At 41.9% G+C, this 23,352-nt stretch overlaps 1 protein-coding gene across 1 annotated transcript; it reads left to right on the top strand.

The window, feature by feature from the left end:
- Nucleotides 1-4,250: 4,250 nt before the first annotated feature.
- On the top strand, nucleotides 4,251-11,706 carry btg1 (B-cell translocation gene 1, anti-proliferative). The gene is made up of 2 exons (XM_008400581.3): nucleotides 4,251-4,695; nucleotides 7,515-11,706. The coding sequence occupies exons 1-2, from the start codon at nucleotides 4,551-4,553 to the stop codon at nucleotides 7,910-7,912; spliced, it is 543 nt and encodes a 180-aa protein (XP_008398803.1). The 5' UTR covers nucleotides 4,251-4,550; the 3' UTR covers nucleotides 7,913-11,706.
- The last annotated feature ends 11,646 nt before the right edge of the window (nucleotides 11,707-23,352 follow it).

Raw genomic sequence — 23,352 nt, 5'->3', positions numbered from 1 at the left:
CCTCCATTCATTATGCTAACTGAGAACCCGGCGTAATGACAGGATACCCCACCCCTGTCTGGCAGCAGCCGGGGCCATATTTCACCCAGCTCTGGAGGCCCACACATTAAAAGCAGCCTACGCTACGGCACGTTGTTTTCCTTTTCAGGTGCTCCGTGTCCACATCACTTTCTGTCAATCAGAAATGGCAGGAAAACTCGGGGGTTTCCAAGTTTAATTATTTCTTACGATTATGGCCTTCTCCTTCTTTCTCTTTCACTTTTATGGTGTTTGACTTTTATCTCGCTTGCCGAGCTGCCGGCATTCAGCTCTGCACACCCACAATCCCTGTCGGTAATGAGGCAGCTGCCTGCTCACAGATGTCTGCGTGATACACATGTGGACCATTATGTTTGCTTGCAAAAACCTCTTCCTTTTTTCCGCTCCTACTGCCGCATAAAAGCCAACCATCTTTCTACATTGGTCTTTTCATTTTTATAATGTGCCTGTTTGCCACCGCGCCGTGTTCAGTTGGTCTCATTGATGTGCTTCAGTTGACTTTAAAACCGGTTAAATGTACAGAGACACTTATTCCGAGCTCAATTGTTATTTCTCCATTATCTTCAGTTCATGTTGGGTTGAAATGTGAGCTAACTTTATGTTGGAAAACTCCAGGATATTTGTCGTGCACTACTGGTGAAGAATTTTGCAGCAAGCATCGATCCGTTTTTGGTCAATTTTCCGACTCGTACCGAATGGATGGACGGAAATGCAAACAGTTTTTACATTTTCATCCAGACATGGAAAACACTGATCAATATCTGCCAGATTGCTTCTTAGAATTTAAACTACACATGGGTTTTAGAAAATGTCCGCAGTTTGGCTGAAACAAACGGTGAATGTGGCAGGAATTTGGGCGTAATCTGAAAACGATGAACTTCAGCTACCATGTAAAAAGTGAAACAGATACGACTTGTGATGGATTTCCCTGCCGTGTTGGCATGAGGTATCCAAAACAAAGTGGGATCTGTGTGTTCGAATATGCGCAGCAGAAACTCGCAGAATATCCACGACTCACTGAAAAGCCTCCATTGTTTCTTAAGAGCAAGTGTGGCTGAAACTATTACTAAGCGTGTTTTTGTTGATGAGGCTCGGGGGGGGGTTCCCACATGTATGAACACAAATAGGATCTGAGGATTTCCCTGAGAGCTGTGGCCGTTGACTCGACCAAGAACAAGGGAAGTTTTGCAACAGTTTTTATCGAGAGGTCACTGCAGAGGAGTGCTCTTTAATTTAAATGTCACTGTTAAAGTGAACAGTTTTAAGACACCACAAACCTGTGACCTAAAAGCAAAAAAAATCTCATAGCTGCCCATTAATATGGGAAACGCTTAATGGTGAAAAATCATACGTTTTTATTCACTTGTTGAAAACATTTAAGACAGCTGCCAATCTTTCCAGAAATGGGCTAATTGAAAATTAATAAACAATACAATGTGGACAAATGGCATGGGGCGGGTGGGGGGTGGGGGGGGGGGGTATGAGCAGCAACTAGATGGTGTAGCAATGGAGCAAATTTGAAGAAATGCTAACCAAAAACCCATCAGCCTTATAAATGTCCAGGAGGTGATTAGACTCACCTGGTCCTGGGTCCACCAATCAATAATGAATGACAGCTGTGAGGGGAAAAGACTGCAGGAAAATGTCCAACGCTGCAGACATGGGGAAACACTGTAGGAATATACAAGGGGATGTCTGATAAGAAATGACGAGAACTACAACGAAACACAAATTAATCATTTAAAAACATAGTTAGATGTATAAGAACATGTACATTTAAGAGCACAAGAACCAAATAAAAGAGGTAGGTAAAGTTTCTTCACAGTGACGTAAGAAAAAACACCGTCCAGAAAACAACTACTTTAAGTTATTTTTACCGAAGGCCGTTCTACAACATGCTCAATCAGAGGGTGCACTTCGATTTTTTTTTTCATGACTGTCTTTACTGTATTTTTGAAGCGTGTGTGTGTTTTCTGTGCAAACCTACCCAAACACATTTGAGCGTACCGTGTGTTCCTACGTGCCTTCAGGTCACGTCAGTGTGCTTTTCCTCTGTTCGGTTGCATCACGATTGAAGAGCTCAGCAGGTCATCATGACTGCATCTGCAACAAGCAACCAGCAGCAGTCTGTATTTTTCCACTGATTTTAATGAGCATGTGAAGATCGGGCCCCCCGAGAAGAAATTCAACCCAAAGTCACCTCCTTGCTGTTCAACAAGGTCACACAAGGTCTGTTTTTTCATCTGATGGAGACTCCTGTTCGGTATTTGACCAGACATGCTTGACTGCTGGTGCTAACTGCTATATAATGAACTATGGTAAAGTAAACAGCTGTGCTCTCCTTCCTGAATTCGTCTTTCTCATACACAACCACCTGTTTTCCAGCTCAGCTTTCATTGTCTGATCTCATAAAAAAAAAGAAAAAAAAAAAGAACCAACTCCAAACACGGAGCGCTAGAAAACAACCACTAAGCCCAAGATACGGTTTAGTAATTTTACATCGAATTCTAGTTTTAGCGTTTTTGCTTTTTTTATTCTCAGGGGGAAGAAAAAGATCTCTTCCCCCCCAAAAATTATACATTTATTGGATAAATGCTTACTTTGCTGTTTTGCTCCCAACATTGTGACTAACGTATGTTAATTGCATTTAATCTGACATACCATTTGGAATTTAAAAAGAAAAGAAAAACCTGAAGTGTGATAAACTGTGACCTTTAGGATAGTAACATTTCAAACGCTTCAAAAATGGACAACAATGCAATGCAGGTAGGATACTGACTTCTTTTATGAACTCTGCACAGACCCAGTTTGCTTCACACTTCAGCATGGGTTTATACCAAACATTTTTGCTTACCCCCTCTCTAAATCCTCGTTCGTGGCATAAGACCGGTGATGCTGATGTCAGCACTGCCACCTCACTGTAACCAGTTCTTTGGTTCAGGTTTTGGCTGCGCCGGCCCTTCTGCTTGGAGTTTGCATGAGTTTTCCTTTCCATAACCCAAAGTGTGCGATTTAGGTTAATTGGGGATTCTAAAGTGACTGCAGGAGCATCTGAATGCATTGTTTCTCTGTTCTGACCTCGTGACAGATTATAGCTGTGATCTGTTCAAACTCTGCATCTGGAAACAGTGGGGAGGAGGACATGGAGGAAAAGCAGGTATACGGAATATCGATGAACCTCTGAGGACGGCGTGATTTGTCATTTGTGTCTGTGCTAATATTATTATTATTATTATTGATTGTGAAACCAGGATTCTAACTGTGTCTACTGACACAGTTAGAATGTGAGTAGACACATGCTGTGTCTACTCTGGTTTATCGCCTCGTTGTTGCTCTGTTTTGTCATCAGTTGTATTTACAACTAAACTTACTAAACTAAAATATGTTTCTGACCACCACTCATTTTTTTTTTTCTGTGTGTATTTCCTATTTACTATCTGTTCCTGAACCGAGCTCTAAAAACTGTGGCTTTTATTTGAACTCAGCCGCCTTTACTCTGATATTCATGAATAAACTTTGGTGCAGCGCATTGTCTTTACAAGTCAACTCGTATTAACTCGTATTTTTAACTTGCATTTAGTTAATAATCAGGATGCTCATGTGTTTAATGCAACACAAATCATCATATTAGTAATAAATAGCTTATATTTGTCTCTTACTCTAAGCTGTTTGTCTTTGCACTGAATATTGAACTTTTTTGTCAGATACTTAAACTATGCTCTATGTCCCGACGGCCAATAGTATAAAATTCCACAAAATGTGGGACAAGTTGATTTTTTTTCTGCAATGTACCAAGCGTGTTATGTCGATACTTATTGTTTAGTTAGGCTACATTTCAAATGAAGTTAAAAGTCTACCACAAAATAGCGAAATCACATTGTTTTGGTGTTGCCGTAGAATCCATATTCTAAGAAATTCACCGTCCGGATTTGTTGTTCTACTCGACCAGTCGTCGCTTCCTCTTTTTTTTTTTTTTTTTTTTCTATTCTGCTTGCCACCCGTATTTCCGACAGTACGGGAACGCAGCCTCTGTTTATTTTCAGCTCGGTGACGTCAACGCTTCCCTCCTCCTTGAATGCGCTTCGTCAGTGCGTGGCCAGGCCTCCGATTGGTCGGCTTCGGTTGCCGTAGAGCTTAGTGACGGAGATGTGGGGGAAGGAGGGGGCAGCGCGTTATAAAAGCGCTGCTCTCCTCTATGAAACCCCCACTCTGGAGGAGAAGAGCAGGTAGAAAGGGTTGGTTCGGGTTTTCTAGAGGGACCTCCCCCAAACCCCCCTTCTGTATTTACCAACAAGAGGCGCTTCTATCCCCAACACGGAGCATCTGAGACAACTTCATTTCACCTCGACTAATAAATGCCAAGAAAAGAACCGGCGAATCAGGATCGCTGCTCTGCAACGAGAGGAAAGACGAACTGTCGGAAAAACACGTAAAAAAAAAAAAAAAGAACAACCCCAACAAAAACAGCAAGAAAAAAAAAATCGCACGGATCGTCGCCGTGGCCTTTCTCAATGCATCCCCTTTGTGCCCGTGGAACGATGAAACCAGAAATAAGCGCCGCCGTCGGGTTTCTGTCGAGATTTCTGAGAGTAAAAGGACACGTAAACGACCGACAGGTCCAAACGTTCAGCCAAAGCTTACAGGACATTCTGGCAGGTAAGAGAACCAGAAAATGACCCAGACGCGCACACGGCTCACCTCACGTACACACACAAATTGTTTCGCACTCTCAGTTCATTCAGAAGTGTAAAAAGTCGTCTTTTAACATTTGAGCTGAAGCCTTTCTTTGTTCTCCGGAGCGCCGCTGCCGTTTGCGCACATCGGAGAGGAGCGAAAACGGGAAAACTATGAGCGCGATGGGTGATCGGTCGATGATTGTGTTCGAGCGCCTTGGTTTATTGAGTTGTATTTTATGTAAAACACAGTAAACTAAAAGTGGAAAAATCGCGTATTTGGTCGGTGTGGGGGTGGGGGGGGGGGGATAAAGAGACGCTCAAACAAGGAAGTGCGCCTCGCTCGACAAAAGCTCGGGGAGAGCAGAGGGCTCTGAGCAAAACAAGCTGCGTCGAGGCCGTTCAATTACGTAATGCATCAGAAAGAATGGGTTTATGTTTAGACATGTACAACCAGGCGTTTAGACTTATTAAATGTTGTTATTCAGAAAATATCTAAGCTGTAACTGATAATAAAGCTGTTATTAATGCGTAATTTATGCGTTTTCGATACATTATGCGGTTTTCTTTGGTGATCTGACGGGGACGATTACACCGAATCCTTTCCTATATTTCCTATCTTTTTACGATTTGCTGCTAAGACTATTTATAGAATTTGAAGGGACGTCGTAGGTTTTTGAGTTGCGTTCATAGCGTGTGGAAATGTCCGCCTTTACCCTTTTACGCACAGCCTCTTGTTTGGATGCGGTGTTTTTCCACCGAACTGAGCGCCGTGTGTCTTGATTTCCTGCCCTGAACATGTTCCGGGCTCGAAGCTCTTAAGCTGCCATACATCTGCATCATTCCAGTTAACGCGCAGCAGCGACTGACCTACATTTTCTGAGTCCAAGAGCGCCTTAACAGGATATGCGTCGAGTTCGAGGACAAAACAACAACAACAAAACATGTAAACATATTCAACTGGAGCAAGTGTAGGGGGACGAGGGGGGAACAAAGTGAACAGTTTAGCTAAACTGTTTTATTATCTTATTTCTTCATTATTTTCTAATGATTTGATTCTGTGGCAGGTTTGCCCAAGATAAATGCAAATGTTTCTTTTTAGATTGGCTTTTTTTGTTGTGGTTTTTTTTTTTTTTTTTTAGATATTTTTTGTGGGTCAAAATTTCCTTTTGATTCATCTTATTTACTGATACTCTGTATTTAATCCATGTTTAGCAAAAATCTGGAAACCGAGAACCACCACATAAAAACGAGCTACGTTCTGGGCCCTCAAACTAGGCCAGAAAATCTTTTGTGCTCGAAACCAACAGAGTCGCGCGGTGTTGTGTCTGCATGCTGAAAAGCTGAGGGCCCTTTTAAAGAGTTGGGGCAGCGAGTTTGAGACCTTGACGGTTGCATAACTGTTGGCTTTGTTTGTAGACTCAATTCGATGCCCTTCTGCAGAGCCACATTAAATGGAAAATACCAAGTGACCTGCTAACTGGGGCCTTGACGTGCCCACATAATGCATCTTTGGCATTTGAGGTCAGCTACGAAAACACATAAACAACCTGCTTTGGTTAAACTCTTAAGGTTAAGCGCACAGTCGACCGCTTACTCCCCCCTCACCTCCCCCCCTCCCCCCCATGTGCCCTGGTTTTTAAGAATAGGCCCTGCTGAGCTGATCATTTCCCAGCTGCTCCGGGGTTTGTCGGCAGCTGCCTTTGTCGCTCAAGCTGAGGCCACTCTTTCACGAGTGCCAGGGCTTCCATTAGCTTGGCTGTACACAGCCGTCTGCGATAAGGCATGGGGGGTTGGGGCTATGGGGGGGGGTATTATCCTTTGGATGCATACAGGTGGCCTGCGGGCCTCAGTCTGAATACAGTTTTTTTTTTTCTGGTTACATTAGTGTTCCCATCACTGGAAATTCAATCTGAACTGCAAAGCGATGGTTCATTAATATACTGTGACTATTGCATGAAAAGATCAATGAAAAGAACAAATGGAGTCTCAAACTTGCCCCAATGTGTTGTTTCTAAACCACACTGCTAAAACACTTTCAGCACAATTTCCTCATCGTTCATCACATTAAAATGAATCAGAGGCAGAAAATTATGCGTCACTAGTTTCACCGGGCATCCGAAACTTCCACAAGGAAAAGGAGATGGAGGGGGAGGGGGGAAGAGGGGCGCACAGCCTCTCCCCTTTTAGAGGTGGAGCTTTGTACCCCAGATGGCTGTCTGGGACACTTTTGGTGTTTTTGTTCAGCCATTCACAGGAGGCTCTTTTTTTTTTTTTTTTTTGCTGAAGGCCAGAGGAGGAATTGTGCAATTCAGTGGCAGTTCCTTTGTCACGTAGGCTGAGCCTGCCCCTGGCTGGTTGTTTATGGTAGCTTATCATGCCTGCAGCAGGTGGTGGTGTTTTTCTTCCTTTTTTTTTCTTCCTTTTTTTTTTTTTTTTTTTTGGTTTTGTTTTGCAGCTCATAACAACTTTGTCGATATGTGCAACTTGTTTGCTCCGTTAGGTTTGGAGTCTAATTTGCTAGTTCAAATTACTGAATTAGTAAAACAGATAAAATAGTTCCAGGCATTTCCCAATTTTAGATTCTCACTGGAGTGGAGCATAATTTTAGAAAAACAAAAATATTTGCTTGCTATTAAATAATCTTATATATATGGTTGCTATTACTCAGTAGTGCCAAAATAGAACAGAGTAGTACCTTTAATTTTGCTACGAGTTTGTTTTTGTGTGCTTTCAGCCCTCATAAGCAGACCCCCTGTAGCTAAACTCTTTCCATCTTCTCTCCCTTTGTTTCCCCCGCAGAGCAATATAAGCACCACTGGTTCCCAGACAAGCCCTGCAAGGGCTCGGGTTACCGCTGCATCCGCATCAATCACAAGATGGATCCACTGGTCGGGCAGGCGGGCCAGCGCATCGGCCTTACCATCCAGCAACTCTACCTGCTGCTGCCCAGCGAGCTCACGCTTTGGGTGGACCCCTTCGAGGTGTCCTACCGCATCGGCGAGGACGGCTCCATCTGCGTCCTGTACGAGTCACAGCCTGGGCCCGTTGGCATGCCCCTGTCCGCCAGCTCTGCCTTAGGACACGGGTCTGTTGGCCCCATGGTGGACAGTCACCTCAGCTGTAAGGAGGAAATGAGGGTGCTGGGCAGGACCAGTCCCTCCAAAGCCTACAACAACATGATGACTGTGTCCAGTTAAAGTGGTGCGCGGTCAGTCCCAGCCTACTATTGTTCAGGGTTACACAGTGGCTGGTCAGATTATGGTGAGCCTTTTTAAAGCTAAAAATTTGAAATGAAATAGTGAAAGAAGAAAAAAAAAAACAGGATGTGGCCTATCATCCAGGTGATGGAAACCTTGTAGGTTCAATATTTTTACCTTCTCTCCCGGTTATCTGTTGTGTTGTCATTGGATCAGCTGGGCACTCCGTTTTCTTTAAAGAGAGGCTTTGTGAAAATGGAACTGTTGGGGCAGCTAAACCATCCAACCAACCAGGAAATACCAACCCCCAATGCCTCCATGGAGACTGGCTCCGAAACACCCAACATCCCTCACTTAACTTTCAACATTTTAAAGTGCTCCACCTCTGAAGGGGCTATCAGCATTGACTTTGCACTTTTCTTACTTACTTGTGGGTACTATGGGTACATGTTCAACACATTACAGCAAAAACAGTCTAAATTGTAAGGATTTGTTTTCCAGGGATTTTAAACTTTCATCGATCATCAGTTCTTTAGCATGGGCACGGAGGAAGTTGAGGTTTGGGCCGTGCCATAGCAAATCCAAGCTTAAGGTAAAGAATCAACATATAAGAGCACTTCTATTTTCTAACAGTTTTTGGACCACAAAAGTACATTCTTTACCTTATAGCTATTAAAAAAGGCTTGTGGTCTGAGCTCATCTTCCTCCCTTTCCTGTTGCCAAAATATTCCAGCCCTCTGTCTACCTGAAATCTGTTGTGACGCCCAATGATACCAGCGTCTCCCATTGGACCTCCACCCCCCCCATCTTGCCCATGTGTGTGTAGCTTTCTTTGGGAATCTCCCGTTCAAGTCAATGAATGTTGTTGAAGATCACAATCAAGATCCTGTACTGATGTTACATTTCCCGCCCCCTGTCTCCGACACTTTGTCATCTCCTGCATTACCAAAAGTAACATTGTAGCAAAGAGGGGCGTGGGAGTGGGTCTGTTTACCCAAATTTTGGTCTTGTGGCCCAGTTTGAGTTGAAATTGAAAGCACTTTGATGTGAGATTGCGTGGGATGTGTACCTTCTCAGAGAAAAATCGCCTCCATTCCATCCAATCAAATGCCAACTTTTGCCACAGCAGTTCTCCTAGTTCTAGCTTTTTTTGTTCAGACAATACCTTCTGCTGATGTTTGTCTTAAGGGGCTGTGCAACTCCGAATTTCATAAAAGCATTCAGATTTTGTTGACATTAACATTTCAAAGCAGTTTTTTTAGGGAGATAAGGAACATCTTTGGGGTTGTGGTAGGGAGTTTCTTTCATCCATTTTTATGGCCCTGCTGATTTAGCCTAAGTTAAGTTGCACCCCTTTTTCGAATAGGAAAAATGGCAATTCTAGTTGCAGATTAAAAAAAATAAAGATTGTTTGCCTCAATCTAAAAAGAAAGAGGTCTGTAACTCGGACCATTCCAATTGGCTTTACTGTTTTTCTTAGCTAAGCCCAAAGTTCAGGGTACACTGCCTTAAGAACTCGCTGTCAAGAATTAGGAGTGACTGGTTAGCTTAAGCTAAAATTTGTAATGGCCTGATGTGTTGTGCTGCCTGGACCCTCATTGGGGAGTCCGGTTTCCAGTTTCAGGCAGTTCCAACCCAACTCTTGGTGTCTGGGGGTGTTGGTGCCTCAAAATGCCACTCCTTAGCTCAGACCTCCTATTCAGAAGAAAAACCAAGTTGGGATGCTGCTAACTGAACCCCTCTGGACACAGGTAGACTTAATGTGACACATATCACCCTTCGTCATTGCGGGGGAGTTGGGTAAGGACGGCGAGGTTGGGAAGCTTGGGTGTGAGAGAAGTTGGGGGGTGCAGGGCCAGACTCTTTTGTCCAGGGCAGCTAAAATCCCTCCAGCCCCCCTCCTTCTGGTTTTTATTTTCCCCCAACACCCACCCGCCTCGGCCAGAAGCCCTCCACCCTCCCTCAGCATTGATGGATAACCAGCACACGTGCATTAGGTGGATTTGGTTGGACGCGAGGGAACATGGATCTAAAAGATGAAGAACTTGAGGGTACTGGGCCATTGTTTCATCTCACTGGATTGCGCTGCACTTAATCACTGAGTGAGTAGCAACTTTGTTTACATGCATACGAAAGAAGGTGGCAGCTGTCTTTGTACCCCCGCCTCGCTTATTGGTTTTGAGGTCGAGTGGAAAACTGCATGACCGAACAGATGCCGGAACGACTCCGGTTGTTGTTTTGGCATCGGCCACCGGCCAGATCTGTCACGGCAGGCTGGTTTCTACCGCTCATCACCACACTTTGGGGTGTTTAAGCTCCACTAAGCCCCTGAGAAGATCATGGGTGATATAGCTCTAGCCTTTGATGCACTGCAACCCTCCCTCACTCGCTCTACCCCCAACCCTTTGCCACAGTTGCTCTCTGCTGATACTCCCTTCAGCAATCTGTGAAAAAGCAGTGATTCCATGTTGGCAAGATAGATTGGAGCCTGCTGGGATGGGAGCCCAGAGCTTTGGTTTCCATGGTGGACCGTCATATTTGTTTTTAATAATCACGCTGCTCCATTTTAGCTTGTTTTTCTTTCTTTTTTTTGTCAGCAGACTAGATGTTTTGAGATTGGTCTATATTTCAGAAACAAGATGATCGTCTTGTCTCTCTTTCCTCTCAATGTATTTCGTAGTCACACTGGTAGGGTTTCTCTTTTGTTTTCCGTAACTTATCCACATTTTCTCATGTGCATCCACTTTTACTATTGTAATCTAACAACGTGTTAACATTTGTTTTTATTCTAGATCTAAAACATAAAAAAAAAACAACGATAAAGTCTCTTCCACCATTCAAGTTCCGTACGTTTAAATGGCATCCATTCAGCTCGTGTGCACATAGGTTACAAACTTGCGAGAGCGCTTTGAGTATTCAGAAGTAAAATAGCACATAAATGCACTAAATGTCAAACTGAAGTTGTGACTCTGTTTTTTTTTCTCTCTCTCTCATTCTTTGTTTTCATTTTATTTGAGACACGAGGAGTCTCTCCTGGAATGTATTGCCAAACTCAGGCCTCAAACACTTCGTAAATACTCTTATGGAAAAGTTGTGCATGTTAAGATATGAAACCGGAAGGGAACAGCAGTTAATTTTTTTTTCTTACCGTCGATGTCGTCATTGAACAGCAGAATTATTGCCACTTTCGCATTTGAGGTGTTTTTACATATTATAGAATGTATTGTAACTGTACAACAAATGGTAGAGTTCATAACATTACACATGGGAAGTGCCAATAATTGCTATTCTGGAGTGTTTTTAGGTGGTCTTTTCCTTTTATGTTCATTTTGTATTTCATCTTTTAACATGGATGACGTTTTTCATAAGAGAAGCCAATTGTGATGGGAGTGCTGGCAAGGACCAAAGTTGTTTTCTGGTTTAAAAAAAAAGAAAATATTAGTTTCCATGATCTGTAACTATAGGCGTATCCTATTTGTTTTTTTTTTCTTTTTTTTGTGATTTCTTTTCTGTTTTGTTCCCCTTTTTTGCTCTTATTTACATATAAAATGAGAAAATAGACAAAAAAATCTGAGCTTACCCAAGCAGGAAAAGCTGTATCTTGTGATCTCATGTCAGTACATCATTATTGTGTTCAGTTTCCTTTTCCTTGGGTATGTCGCGATGAACTGCTGTAAATTTGTACAGTTCATGTAAATTGATTGTGCGGAAGTTGTACAGATTTCTATATTTTGGAAGAAAAGTTTTTTTTGTTTTTTTCTCTGTAATAAAAGATTTCCTATCTTGGCATCATATTCCCTGTGAGCTTTCTCGTCATTTCTTTTATTTTGGAGAACAATCACACAAATAAAAGCTCTAAGGAATGAAATATGATCAAACTTGATCAGCTTAAAGTTTGATCTGGAGACTGAGGAAAGTCTAATTTTCTGTCTGGTTGCTGTACCTTCCTATAAATATTCTATGACGTAGTTTTCTGCAGATCGTAGAAGGAAACATGTATGTACCTCTCAGTGTACATTGAGCATACTTAGTGATTTGTTTTTCAGCAGCTCTTGATGTGTTGTATCAGTCTATAAAGATCTGCTGGTGCTTTGACCTGTAAAATGAAAGAATGTAACAGACGGTATTGATTTTTTATTTTTATTTTTTTAAAAGTCACACGGAAGGGATAGTAGTGCCTAAAGATTTTGAAGCAGAAATGTCTGACTGCAAAACTCAGTTTGGATGTAGACCACTCAGCAGCAAGCACAATAAGCAGAAAGCAGCCATAACTAACAGAGGGAGGGGCAGAACAGGGAAAAGTTTAATTTGTTTACTCAAAACGGCTGGAAGTGAGGAAGTGTAAACCTAAATGTAAAAGTTTACATAAACCCCAATTGAGATTCCGAGTCGTTTTCAGGTGTTTCTTTGTGTGTTGCTTCCTGTGAATTCAGGTAAATACATTCACAGAATGAGGTCATAACATGCACTCTTGTGATTTGTTTATTAAAACAAAAATAACCTCACAAGGAAAGAAATGAAGAGTAACCCATAAGCAAAATGGTGGTCCATTCAGCATCATGTATGTAGATCAAAAACTCTTTAATTTATCACATAAAATCCCAATAAAAATAAACTAACAATTGTAATTGTTAGATGACATTTTACTAACATTTTGAGGTATAATCTTTTTCTTTTTACTACCACTCTCTGGTTAAATAATCACTTTGTTTCAGTTCTTTTTTTATCTTCCAAGAACTGTGCCGGTTCTGATGAAACAGCAGGGTAATATTTTCTGCCCCAGCTTCTCACTCTCTTAGCAACAGAGGTCATCCTTTATTGCTCGATTTACCAGAAACTCCCAGTAGGTGTGGCTGATTACCTTTGATATGATAAGTCTGATAGCAGTCAGGTTAAATATATTCTAGTAAAGATAGACGGCGGTATGATATATTCTTTGAAGCAGGACAGAAAAAAAAACGCCGCGCTCTCTGTCCTTTTCTAAAAGCTTCTTCCAATGTGTGAGAATCTGAATTCAATATGTAGCTGATTGGGAACAAAGGCACTTTGAGTGACAGTTTTAGCGTGTGTGTGCGCTAACTGGAGGCGGTGGACATCTGGGACCTGCTTTGTAGCCATACAGATGACAGGGTTTAGCCCTCCTGCAGAGCCCCGTGTGTGTTTACGCTCCTCTGTAGGACAAACGCTTTGCTGGAGATGAATGCGCCACACGGCTTTCTGCAAATGCACCTACAATGTAAGGGTTTTGGGTCTATTTATGGGGCTCTCACGTTTTTCTTTTTCTTTTCAAGTCGGAAACAGAGTTGCACCCTCAGCACAAGCACAACAAAAATACAATTGTATGGCTTATTTAAAAGAAATGGTGAGCGCTCCCAGAAGATTCTGAGCAAGTTTCTTGAGCAAACGTGTTTCTACATGCAGCTAAAAAAAAAAAAAAAGAAAGAAAAACTTGCAGTAGCTCCTCCACTGCTATTAAATGTCCTGTGTGTTTCTCGTGGTTGTGTGCGTCACTGAAAAACCCAAGGACGAGAACTGTTTTCCGCTTTGAAACCGATCCCTGTCTCTGAGGGTCCCTGGGGTATTAAGGCTGCACCGGTGGTGTCTCTCTGTCCCTTCTGGGCACCATTCATCCTCAACGCTGACATCTGCTTTGCCCTCGTAGCACCCCACCCTTCCCAGCAGCCTCCAAAAGTTGACAATGAATGAAAGAGAAGACGGAGCGAACGAGCATGGGCAGAGCGAATCTCGAAAGTGAGGAGAGCTGACAAAGGAAAGCTGTAGTTCAGTTTTTATCTTTATCAACCTATGATGTTACTCGTTGCCGCTAACGCTGCCTGTGTAGGTGTAAACACTGAAAAGTGTCTGCCTTATTATGTGTTTTCTGTACAGCTGACAAAGTATTTGACCCCATCTTAGCTGTTAAGGAAGTATGTAATGCTTCTTTCAAGTCTGAACAACAAATCCCCTTACAAAACTGTTCACGCTCCCTCTTCACGTGTTACAGTGCGTCACTGAACATGTGAATGACAGAGCTACACAAAGTAGAAGGACACATCGCTCTCAGACATGGAGGCTTTTCAGAGCCGACAGGAAACTGGACGGAGGTAAATACGGGGCAATTCTGGAAGAAAACTGTCAAGAGGCCTCAAACGACCCGAGACCGGGACAGGGGCGTCCAGCGGGACAACTGCTGTAAACATAAAAGCTACAATAAAACGATTTAGATCAAAGCGGTCAATGTCTAGACCTAAATCCAGCCGGGTGTCTGTTGGAGGATCTTAAACACAGACTTTCCCATAAGATCTGAATTCAGATCAATTGCTGTTGGCATCGAGTAGCTATTCTAACAGTTTTGAAACAGTTTGACAGCCGTGGTTTTCAAACATTCTCTATGTGCGTCTCTTCTTTTTTGTAATTGTCGCACACAAGGGACGTGAATTTGAGATTTTATAAAGCTGTAGAAGGTTTAGGAAGATGAGTAACTAGGAAAAAAAACAGTTTAGTCATAGCACAGCTAATCCGAGCTGCAGCAGCTGCCCTGCCATGATGAGTAAGAGGATAGCATGCCAGTTGCACAATCCATCTCTGCAAAACAGACCTGAAACATGAAGAACTTTGTATTTAATGGATTCTGGTAGCACAAGCACTAATTAAATTTTGCGTGTTTGGCAAAAACCTGGCAAAACGATCAAAAACACTTAAAACTGATCAATATTCTTTTAAATCATATACGGTTCTTGAGGTTACAGAGATCTTTATCATCATCTTTCATATCAGCAAGTCCCTAAAGGCAAGTTAAGCAATCTGTCAGATGCTTTGGACCATAAGGTGCTGACTTTATTAAAAAGAAACATGAGCAACAAATTATCCTGCTCTTGCGCTAAAATAAACCACAGACAGCAGCAACAATTTCAAGGTGGTGAGACATTTGCTTCTAATTTAGCTCTCCCTCTATACACTGACCCTTTTTTGCACTTTCATGCTATGGTGTCGACTCTTTATATGGCAACAGAGAGCAAAGGTCATTGGAAGTGTTAGAATTCATCTGATTTTTGCTCATTTTTCGCACTCCGCTCGCATTTACTTTTTCACAACCCTTGCAGCTTTGTCAGGAAAAAAAACAAATAATTGTCCAGATTCCTCTCATACCTCCTTTACTCCTTACTCCCCCCCCCCAGTCTATCTTTAAACCCTCTTCTCTTCTGGTGTCACCAGTCAGCTAACATTCACACAACTTGGGGTTTCATTCCAGACTCTGGCTCCATGCCTTATTGGGTTAATGTGAAGGGTCTCTGTGGGAGTCGTGATAGCGGGCGTTTCCATTTACAACCAGCTGCTAAAGTCAGAGAAGTTTTAGAAAGTAGAGTACACAGGGCTCTTTTTTAAAAATATATATTTGGGGAAAATAACTCTTTATGGTGCTAAAATATAGATTCCTCTGGTTTCTGGTGCTATGATTTTGAAAATCTATTGTTTATGGTTCAGATTTTCTTTATATCCCAAATACCTAAACCCTTTAAGCTTTTTTTTTTATATCTTTGTTTGTTGAAGATCTGCTTTTCAGGTCAAACTTCACAACATAAACTTACGGCCAAACATGAACACTTTTAATAAATCTAACCAAGTGGTTATGATGCTTATGAAACCTACACAAATTTAGTTTCTTTATATCATTCAGTGCAATGCCTTGGAAACATATATATCCCTTAAACTTTTTCATGCTCACATACCCACATAATAATAATATTGATGGTTTAGATGTGGTTATGGTGTTAGTTTTGCACAACACACTTTACATTTGGGATATTTGAAACTGGACTTCCTATGATTTTTATAAAAAAATATATACATAATTTTCTTTACAGAGGGGCTGGAATTATCACCTTTCCACAGAACTGATGCCGTTTTCATAGGTGTTAAGAGTTTTGAGTCAGAAAAAAAAGTCATTTGATAAAACTGTTTAAAACTTTAGGGAGCAGGATGTTTAATACTGGATATGTAGCACTAAAACATTCAAACCAAATGTAAACAGAGGCAAATCTCATTGTCTTCCCGTGTGGAAACAGTAACCATCTAAGTCTTAGAACACATTTTAGCTGTTTTTATGTTTTCGAGGAGTCTCTCCCACAAAACGTTTCTGCCCCGCCAGCAGTGATACCAGCATGCTTTGCTTTGAAACGATAAGCAAACACGCTAACCACCGCCGATGTCTTCATCCGTTTGTATTCTTCCACATATGGTTATCTGCAAGTCAGCGGACAGACAGGCAGGCTGCGTATTCCTGTGGTCAGCCTCTCCCAATCAGTAGGCAACACTTTAAACCCACTCAGAGAGAGAGAGAGAGAGAGAGAGGGGGAGGGAAGAAAACCAGCCAACTAAATATAGCCCAGCTTCAAGGCCCAGCGAGAGGCCCAATCTGAATGAGTCCTGACCACACACACACACACACACACGCACGCACACACACACACACACGAACACACACACATTGGTAGAAGAGTGCAGACACTCACCCAAACATGCACTTATTTAGTCTGAACCCTCAACAGCAAAAGAATAAAGTTCCAGCTATCCATCAAATGCCCTTTAGAGAGCAGACCGTTCACTCACATACATAGAAAACCACAGTGGGTAGAACGTGTTCACTTCAACAAGCAGAACTGGCTTGGTTTGAAGGTCACTTGCATCACTGGCCATCATCTTTCTGCTGACTGGAGCAGAAAAAATAAAAAATCCCCCAACGAGGACTGTTGTGATGGCAGTCCTCTCACAAGGCTCACATCCTCAAATTCATCCACTTCCCTCAAAGTGTTTTTGACTTCAAGCTCCTGTTGCATCAGAGATTCCAGATCCACTTCTGAAGTCGAACATTTACGGTTCCCCCTTACAAGTACTCGTAGCCTTGAGCCCTTTGTAAAGCCTCGTCGTGTTTAAAACCGCAAACTTGAATGTACCTAACTGGAATTGCAGGGGATAGATCAACACAGAGTAACAGAAACATCAGATTATACATTTTATTCCTGCTATTTTTAGAATGAAGATCTGGAAAGTCAGAAAAATTATGTGAATTTGTTTCGCTTCCCTATAGTTACGATGACGCAGAATACAGTTCTATACACCCAAATGTGGCCTAATAGTAAACAATGTCTGTATTTGTGCCATTTTAGGAATAAATCCAGCTGTTTCTCAAAAATGTAGACGGGGGTTATACTCATTTTCATTTAGGTTTATATAAAAATCTGAACGTTCTTAAAGGGCCGGCTGAGCCAGAATATATTGACAAAACCAATTAAACTGTTAAAATATCAATAAATAGCTGCTCCTCCAGGCTTTCCTGGGGGGGAGGGGGGTTGTAATCAAAATTACAGATTTTGTGTTGCCTATTTAGAAATGTTTATAAGGAACTTTTACCATAATTGCACTAATGTATGATGTTAAATGTGACTTTTTATTACTCGCCGCAGTCATTTAAACCCAAGGTTTTTGACTAATTTTGAGAAAATTCACAGTAAAATCAGAGAAAAAAAAAAAAAAAGTGGAAAAACTGAAGGGACTTATTGATGTAATTTGGAGTCTTGAGGGCCAGATTTGGCCCCCGGGCCTTGAGTTTGACACTTGTGGCTTTGTTAGAGGACATTCATGACCTGTAAGCACCCAACAACACTGCAGACAAGACAGAGACAAAGTTGTGGATAAATCCTAAGTAGGGTCAGGTCATAAAGTAACATCCAGCCAGATTCACCTTACAAAGTCCAGCTCTAAACCCAATCGAGGACGTGTGGTCATGAGTTTGCCTATAATGTACAACTGCAATAAAATTTACCAAACCGTGTGACTGTAAAGTGGAAACATTTTTAAAAAGCAGAGATGGCAAGGCGCCGACTCCGATCGTCAAGTTATCAGAAAACGATTTCAGTCTTGAAACCACGTGCTCATTTAAAGCCTCCGTTTGCTTGTAAACACGGCTCAGCCCGTTAACCTCAAGCCACATGATCACCCCGCTCTACCTGTTTGTGTTGACGGTTCAGATGCAGCTTTCGGTTCAGCTGGTTGGGCTCCACTTTCAGAGAAACTGACAGGAAGAAGACAAGCGAGCGCAGAACCTCAGCTGTTTCCTGTTCGTGTTGACAGAAAGATGTCATTTACCGAGAAGAAGCAAGAATAAGAACGGACCTTATTACAGTGATGACTCGAGCAATTTGGGTGCTTTACGGGGACAGATCTGAAAAGCAAAAAAGTCAGACAAAAATGATAGAAATTGTTGGGAAAACAGTTCTAGAGGAATGCAAAGAGGTAGAACCAGCTGACAGGAAGATGCTAGGCTCTCCTTCCTCTCTTCTGTGAACGCAGCTGGGTGAGAAGGTACACAAACCGTTTCAAAACACCCACAGCCAAAAAGTAACTGAAAGCACAGAGGCGTGAGATGTGCAGAACAAACTGTACCAAAGTAAAAAAAAAAAAAAAAAAAAAAAAAAGGGAGCAACACTTTAGATAGGCCCAAATCTCATGATCACTCATCGAGGCACGTCAACAGCCGTGCACACTTTCTAACTTGGCCTCGTAGCTGTGTCACAAAAAAACGCAGTGACACAGCCGAGGCCGTCAAATGCGTGTCTTGTTGAAATGCTTTGGGTTACTACAGTGCGCACAAACACGCTGATGAGATAAATTGGCAATCTTGACCTCCTTTACTACCAGATCTTGGCTCATAACTCATGTGAGTCGTTTATTCCCAAATTTGTCTCAGTTAGCTAATCTATGCTAATGAAACGAGTCTTTCTGAAAACACGGCTTATTTGACCGAGATGTGGCAGCAAAACATTTAACATTTAAAAAGAAAAAAAAAAAAAGAGCCCTGACCTACATAAGACAGGAGGCTTAATGAATAACAGACACAGACTAATTTTCCTGTTTTTCCTACATGTTACACATTACCTGCATGGCCCTTCACCATGCAACACAGATAACCTGTAACTGGATACATAACCAAGATGGAGTCATTTAGCATTAGGCTTAAGATGCTGAGGCAGGACATTAGGTTTAATTTTTAAACCGAGTTGATAAATGCTCGGTTTATAGCAGCCACTCCTTCACCAGCAAATAGATACTTGCTAGTGGTTTTAAAGTAACAGTAGATACTGCTGTGAATCCAATAATATCAACATGTTAACAGCAGTTCAAATGTTTGAAACTCAAAAACTACTCATGCCACCCGAGTTTTTTTCACATTTTATCTCGTTCATTTTAATAATACCCTGATGTTATTTCTAGAACAGTCTGGAGTGGGTTACAACATGGGTTAGCTTACAAGTCATTCAATTTATTTAGCAACACTGCAGTGTTTTAAGATTTCACAGCTTTAACGTGAGAGGAACATTTTTTATGCATCATTCAGTGGTCAGATTAACAAACAGATCCTTTCATAAGAAACATAGTTTGATAAAAATGCATGCAGAACCTAGTCATTTCTGTGCAGCATTTTAGCTAGCTATGGACATTTGCATGCAAAAGTGTCACCTATATAAAAAAATCAACAAAGATGCATGTTTGTTTTTATTGTGAAACCATACACCATTGTTCTGACTGGACCGAGCTTGCTTCAGTTTGGATAAACTGTGTAGACTCCTCAATGAAACGTTAGCGATATTTGACATTTTAGGTCAAGTTTTACTTGACTTCCTTCAAGAACACTGTTCCTGTTCCTCATAGGAATACTTTTATACACCATCGAGACGAGCAGTCGGGGCATGCTAGTTGCATCTGCCGGGATGGTCTGTTCCAGAACCTCTCCTCCTGCTGCATTGGGATCGGTTCTAGTAGGATTATGTTGCTTTGCTGGAATGAGATGGAGCCATGCCACACATTCCAGCCTGCAGCGCACGCTTCATTGGCCTACTTTTGTCCGGGGCAGAAAACACAGCAACAGTTCATCCACACTTCTTCACTTACGCACGCCTTCAAGGAGGAGCAGGACCCCGTGTTCCCTACTCGTACTGTAAATAAAGGCTGGAAATGAGATACACGTACGCACATAGGCACATAGTTTAAGTACAATCCCTTACAAAATCTTTCATACTGCTTGAACTGGCTGCTCTAAAACTAGGCATTATCTTCCTTCCACTACAGTATTGTATGTCTACCATTGAGCTCCCAATACTTTAAAGTTTGTGGATTCTTTCGTGAGGCTAGTTGGAGTTTTTCCACTTTTAAATGTAAAGGGTGTTATGTGCGCTAATAATAGCTCAAAAACTTGGTACATACGAACTTCCAGAGTACGTTTGTTCCATATCACAGCTAATGTAAAAACACATGATGAGCATGTGTGGAAAAAGGGATTAAGCTTCTAATGCCCCTCATGAGGAAAACATCTGCTACCCCTTTTCCATCCTGACCTCCTTCCTCCTCTTCCTCCTCACCCCTCACTGTGAAGTTGCTTCCCCTTAAATCTTTGTTCTCTTCTCTGTCCTCGTTTGCAGCGTGCTCCCCTCAACTTTGCCTTTTCAGAAAATCTCCACCACAGCTGGGTTTGTTTTTAAACCACAGAGAAAAACCAGTGACTAAAAACAACTGGGCTGCATTTTGATGAAAAAAATAATTAAAAAAACAACCCCAGCGCTGCTGACAAAAGAGGGGAAATTCTTCTTCGTCTGTTTTCTTTTTCTCAGTCCATTTGGGAACGTTTCTGTTTTATTTTCATGTTGCAGGCCTAAACAGCTGTGATTTTACTACCTGCTTTCTGACTCAACTTTTTCGCCAAACACGAAAATGCACCCGATGACCCAGGAGAGAACAAGCCTACGCTGGGCAACAAACAAACTTAATTTCCTGCCTTGGAAGTCTGTTTTAATGACGAGATCCAATCCCACTTTGGGTTTTTTTTTTCAAACCAGAACCATAAAAAATATTTGACGCTCCACGTCCTGCTCCGCGATGGAACATGAAAGCCTTCTGTATTTGTGGCCGCATATATTTGGCCTAGTTTCCAAGTTGCATTAAATCATAGGTTGGGTGGAACCGCTCTTTTTTTATTTATTTATTTTTTAAGTATTAGTGAATTGGATGCCAGATGGTGTGCATAAAATAAAGTCTAAGGCAAAAGGATTCATAAAATATAAAGCTTTTTCCATATTTTCTGTTGGAACTGAGAACGATAATGGATTTCAATGGGATTTCATATGATGGACCGTGTGGACGCGCAGATCCACCTGTTGTGTACGTTACCGGATGAGCTGAAAGAACGCGTAAGCTGTGAATATCATTACAACACTGCACCTGCAAAACCTACAAAACTGTGTGGGAACATATAAAAACATTCCCACAGTGAAACCTGGTGGCGGCAGCATCGTCACGTGTCGACGCCTTCCTTCATCAGAGACGCTGAGCTGGTTAGAGTTAACGCCAACGATGGACGGAGCTAAACAAGGCATAGCTGTGCAGGAAAACCCGTCGGGGATTACCTTGCAGCAGCTCCACTGGAGCGGTTTAAAGTCAAATTCCTCGTTTATGTGCACGAACTTGGCGAGCAAAGCCTGATGCTTTCATTTAAAGACATTTAGGAACCACAGCTCAAAGGTTTCGAGCCATTAGTCGTTTATTTGAATATGGCTCTGGGAAACAATAGCCCGTCAGTTTATTTGCATTCTGTAAAGCAAGTCATTTATTTGCAAGTTTCCACTGGGGCTGCCAGCATTTTTGGGAAGCGTACTGAGAACATTTTCTTCTTGGAATCCCTCTTGGAGATTGGATTTTTGTGTGAAAAAACAAAAAACAAAACAACAAAAAAAAAAACATTTCCTTCCTCATGTGAGAAAGGAAATGTTTCCGACTAATGAAGATAATCGCCTTGGTTTTCCTGGATTTTTCTCTTGTGACGCTTGACGTGCTCGTCATAGAGAGCGACTGAGATACAGACTGAACTTTAGGATTTGTAACTCTGCAAGCATTTTACAAGCCTCCATGTTGTTCATCTGAAACACATTAGCATGATGCTTGCCTGGGAGCTAGCTTTATTTTTCAAACGCCTCTTTTGCGTCGCATGCCGTGTTGTCTCACTTTTCCACTGCAGACAGTATTCTCCTCGATGCGGGAAGGGTTTCAGCATTTCTCAAGCCATGATTTTATGAGACACATTTTCCATGCATGTGTGAGTTTATTACACTACTTTGCAGGCCGCCACTCCTAAACAGAACTAACACGCATGGAGCAGGAAGTGCGTTGGACTGAACGGCTTTACAGAAGACGTCTTAATTATTGTACTCGAATTAAAAAAAGATATGCAAATCAGTTACATATGTTCCTTATTCAATTAGAGACTGTATGAGACAACAGCTCTAACCTAAAGTCAAGCATACAGGAAGTATTTTTTAAACCAGGGTCTCAATTCTTTCCCGCTTCTTTATGACCATTTGGCATCACACTTCTTCCCCACCTGCCTTTCTTGTTTCTTAATGCCATCCATGTCCTTATTACTCTTTACAGCTCCCTCTTCATCCCTCAGGTCCTCATCCTCCTTCTTTTTGAATGGTTTTCAATCCATCATTACTCCCTTTGAACAAGTTGAACAAGAGTATCTAACTAAGTAGTTCAAGCTTTTAGCTGCGATGAAAAGGCAAAGCTCTTTTCTCCAGCCAGAGCTGGATGGGTTTTAATGGAGGCCCTAAAAACATAAACAGATTGAACATATAAAGAGGTACTAAATTAGTATATCAGCAATCCTCTAAAGGCGTGACAAATCACCTTAGGATGTGGAAACGATTAGCTCTTTATACCTGAACTTCACATTCGTGTCTGCTTGTTTATCATCAACATTTTTTTGTTGCTTTTTTTTTTTTACCCCCGTCTGCATGCGATTACCTTCTTTCCGCAGCTGTGGCATAAAACACGCTTTTTTGTATCTTCGATTGGGAACGAGCCCCCATCTATTGCGAGTCCAAAGAAAAACTGCAGCGCAAACGAAGAGTCTCGCTCGTCCCGTCACTTTTATGTGGAGAACCATATGTGGAGCTGTTCAGATGAGCTGCAGCTGCTAATAATTTGGTTTATTTTTTTTTTACTATCTTTCACAACAAATATAACTAAAACAGAAAAGGTATGAGGAGACGACGTCGTGTTGAAGGCAGGACAGAACTGATTGTATTTGCCTGCAGTTGTGCCTCTCAGGAACAGAAACGACACAACTGGGAACAAGGACTGTCCACAAAACACATTTATTGCCTTTAGTATTTCACAATACGCTTGTGAGTAAAACGGAGTCTGTGTGCTCGTGCCAAGTTCCACGTTTGATGCGCGTGTGAATGCGCGCACGTTTTGCTTTCTCCTGGGAACCATAGAAACCTATCCGAGCTCCTTTGATTTGTTTTGAGCTTGGAAGGAACCTTCATTTCAGCTCCTCACCAAACGGTTCCTTCATCTCATTTCACTAAAATCAGTAACGTAGCCAA

This window comes from Poecilia reticulata, chromosome 23 (genome assembly GCF_904066995.2).
Source record: "Poecilia reticulata chromosome 23, P_reticulata-male-v2, whole genome shotgun sequence".
NCBI classification, from domain to species: Eukaryota; Metazoa; Chordata; class Actinopteri; order Cyprinodontiformes; family Poeciliidae; genus Poecilia; species Poecilia reticulata.
Note: the sequence above shows the minus strand (reverse complement) of the source record. Positions and strands in the feature narration are given on the sequence as shown.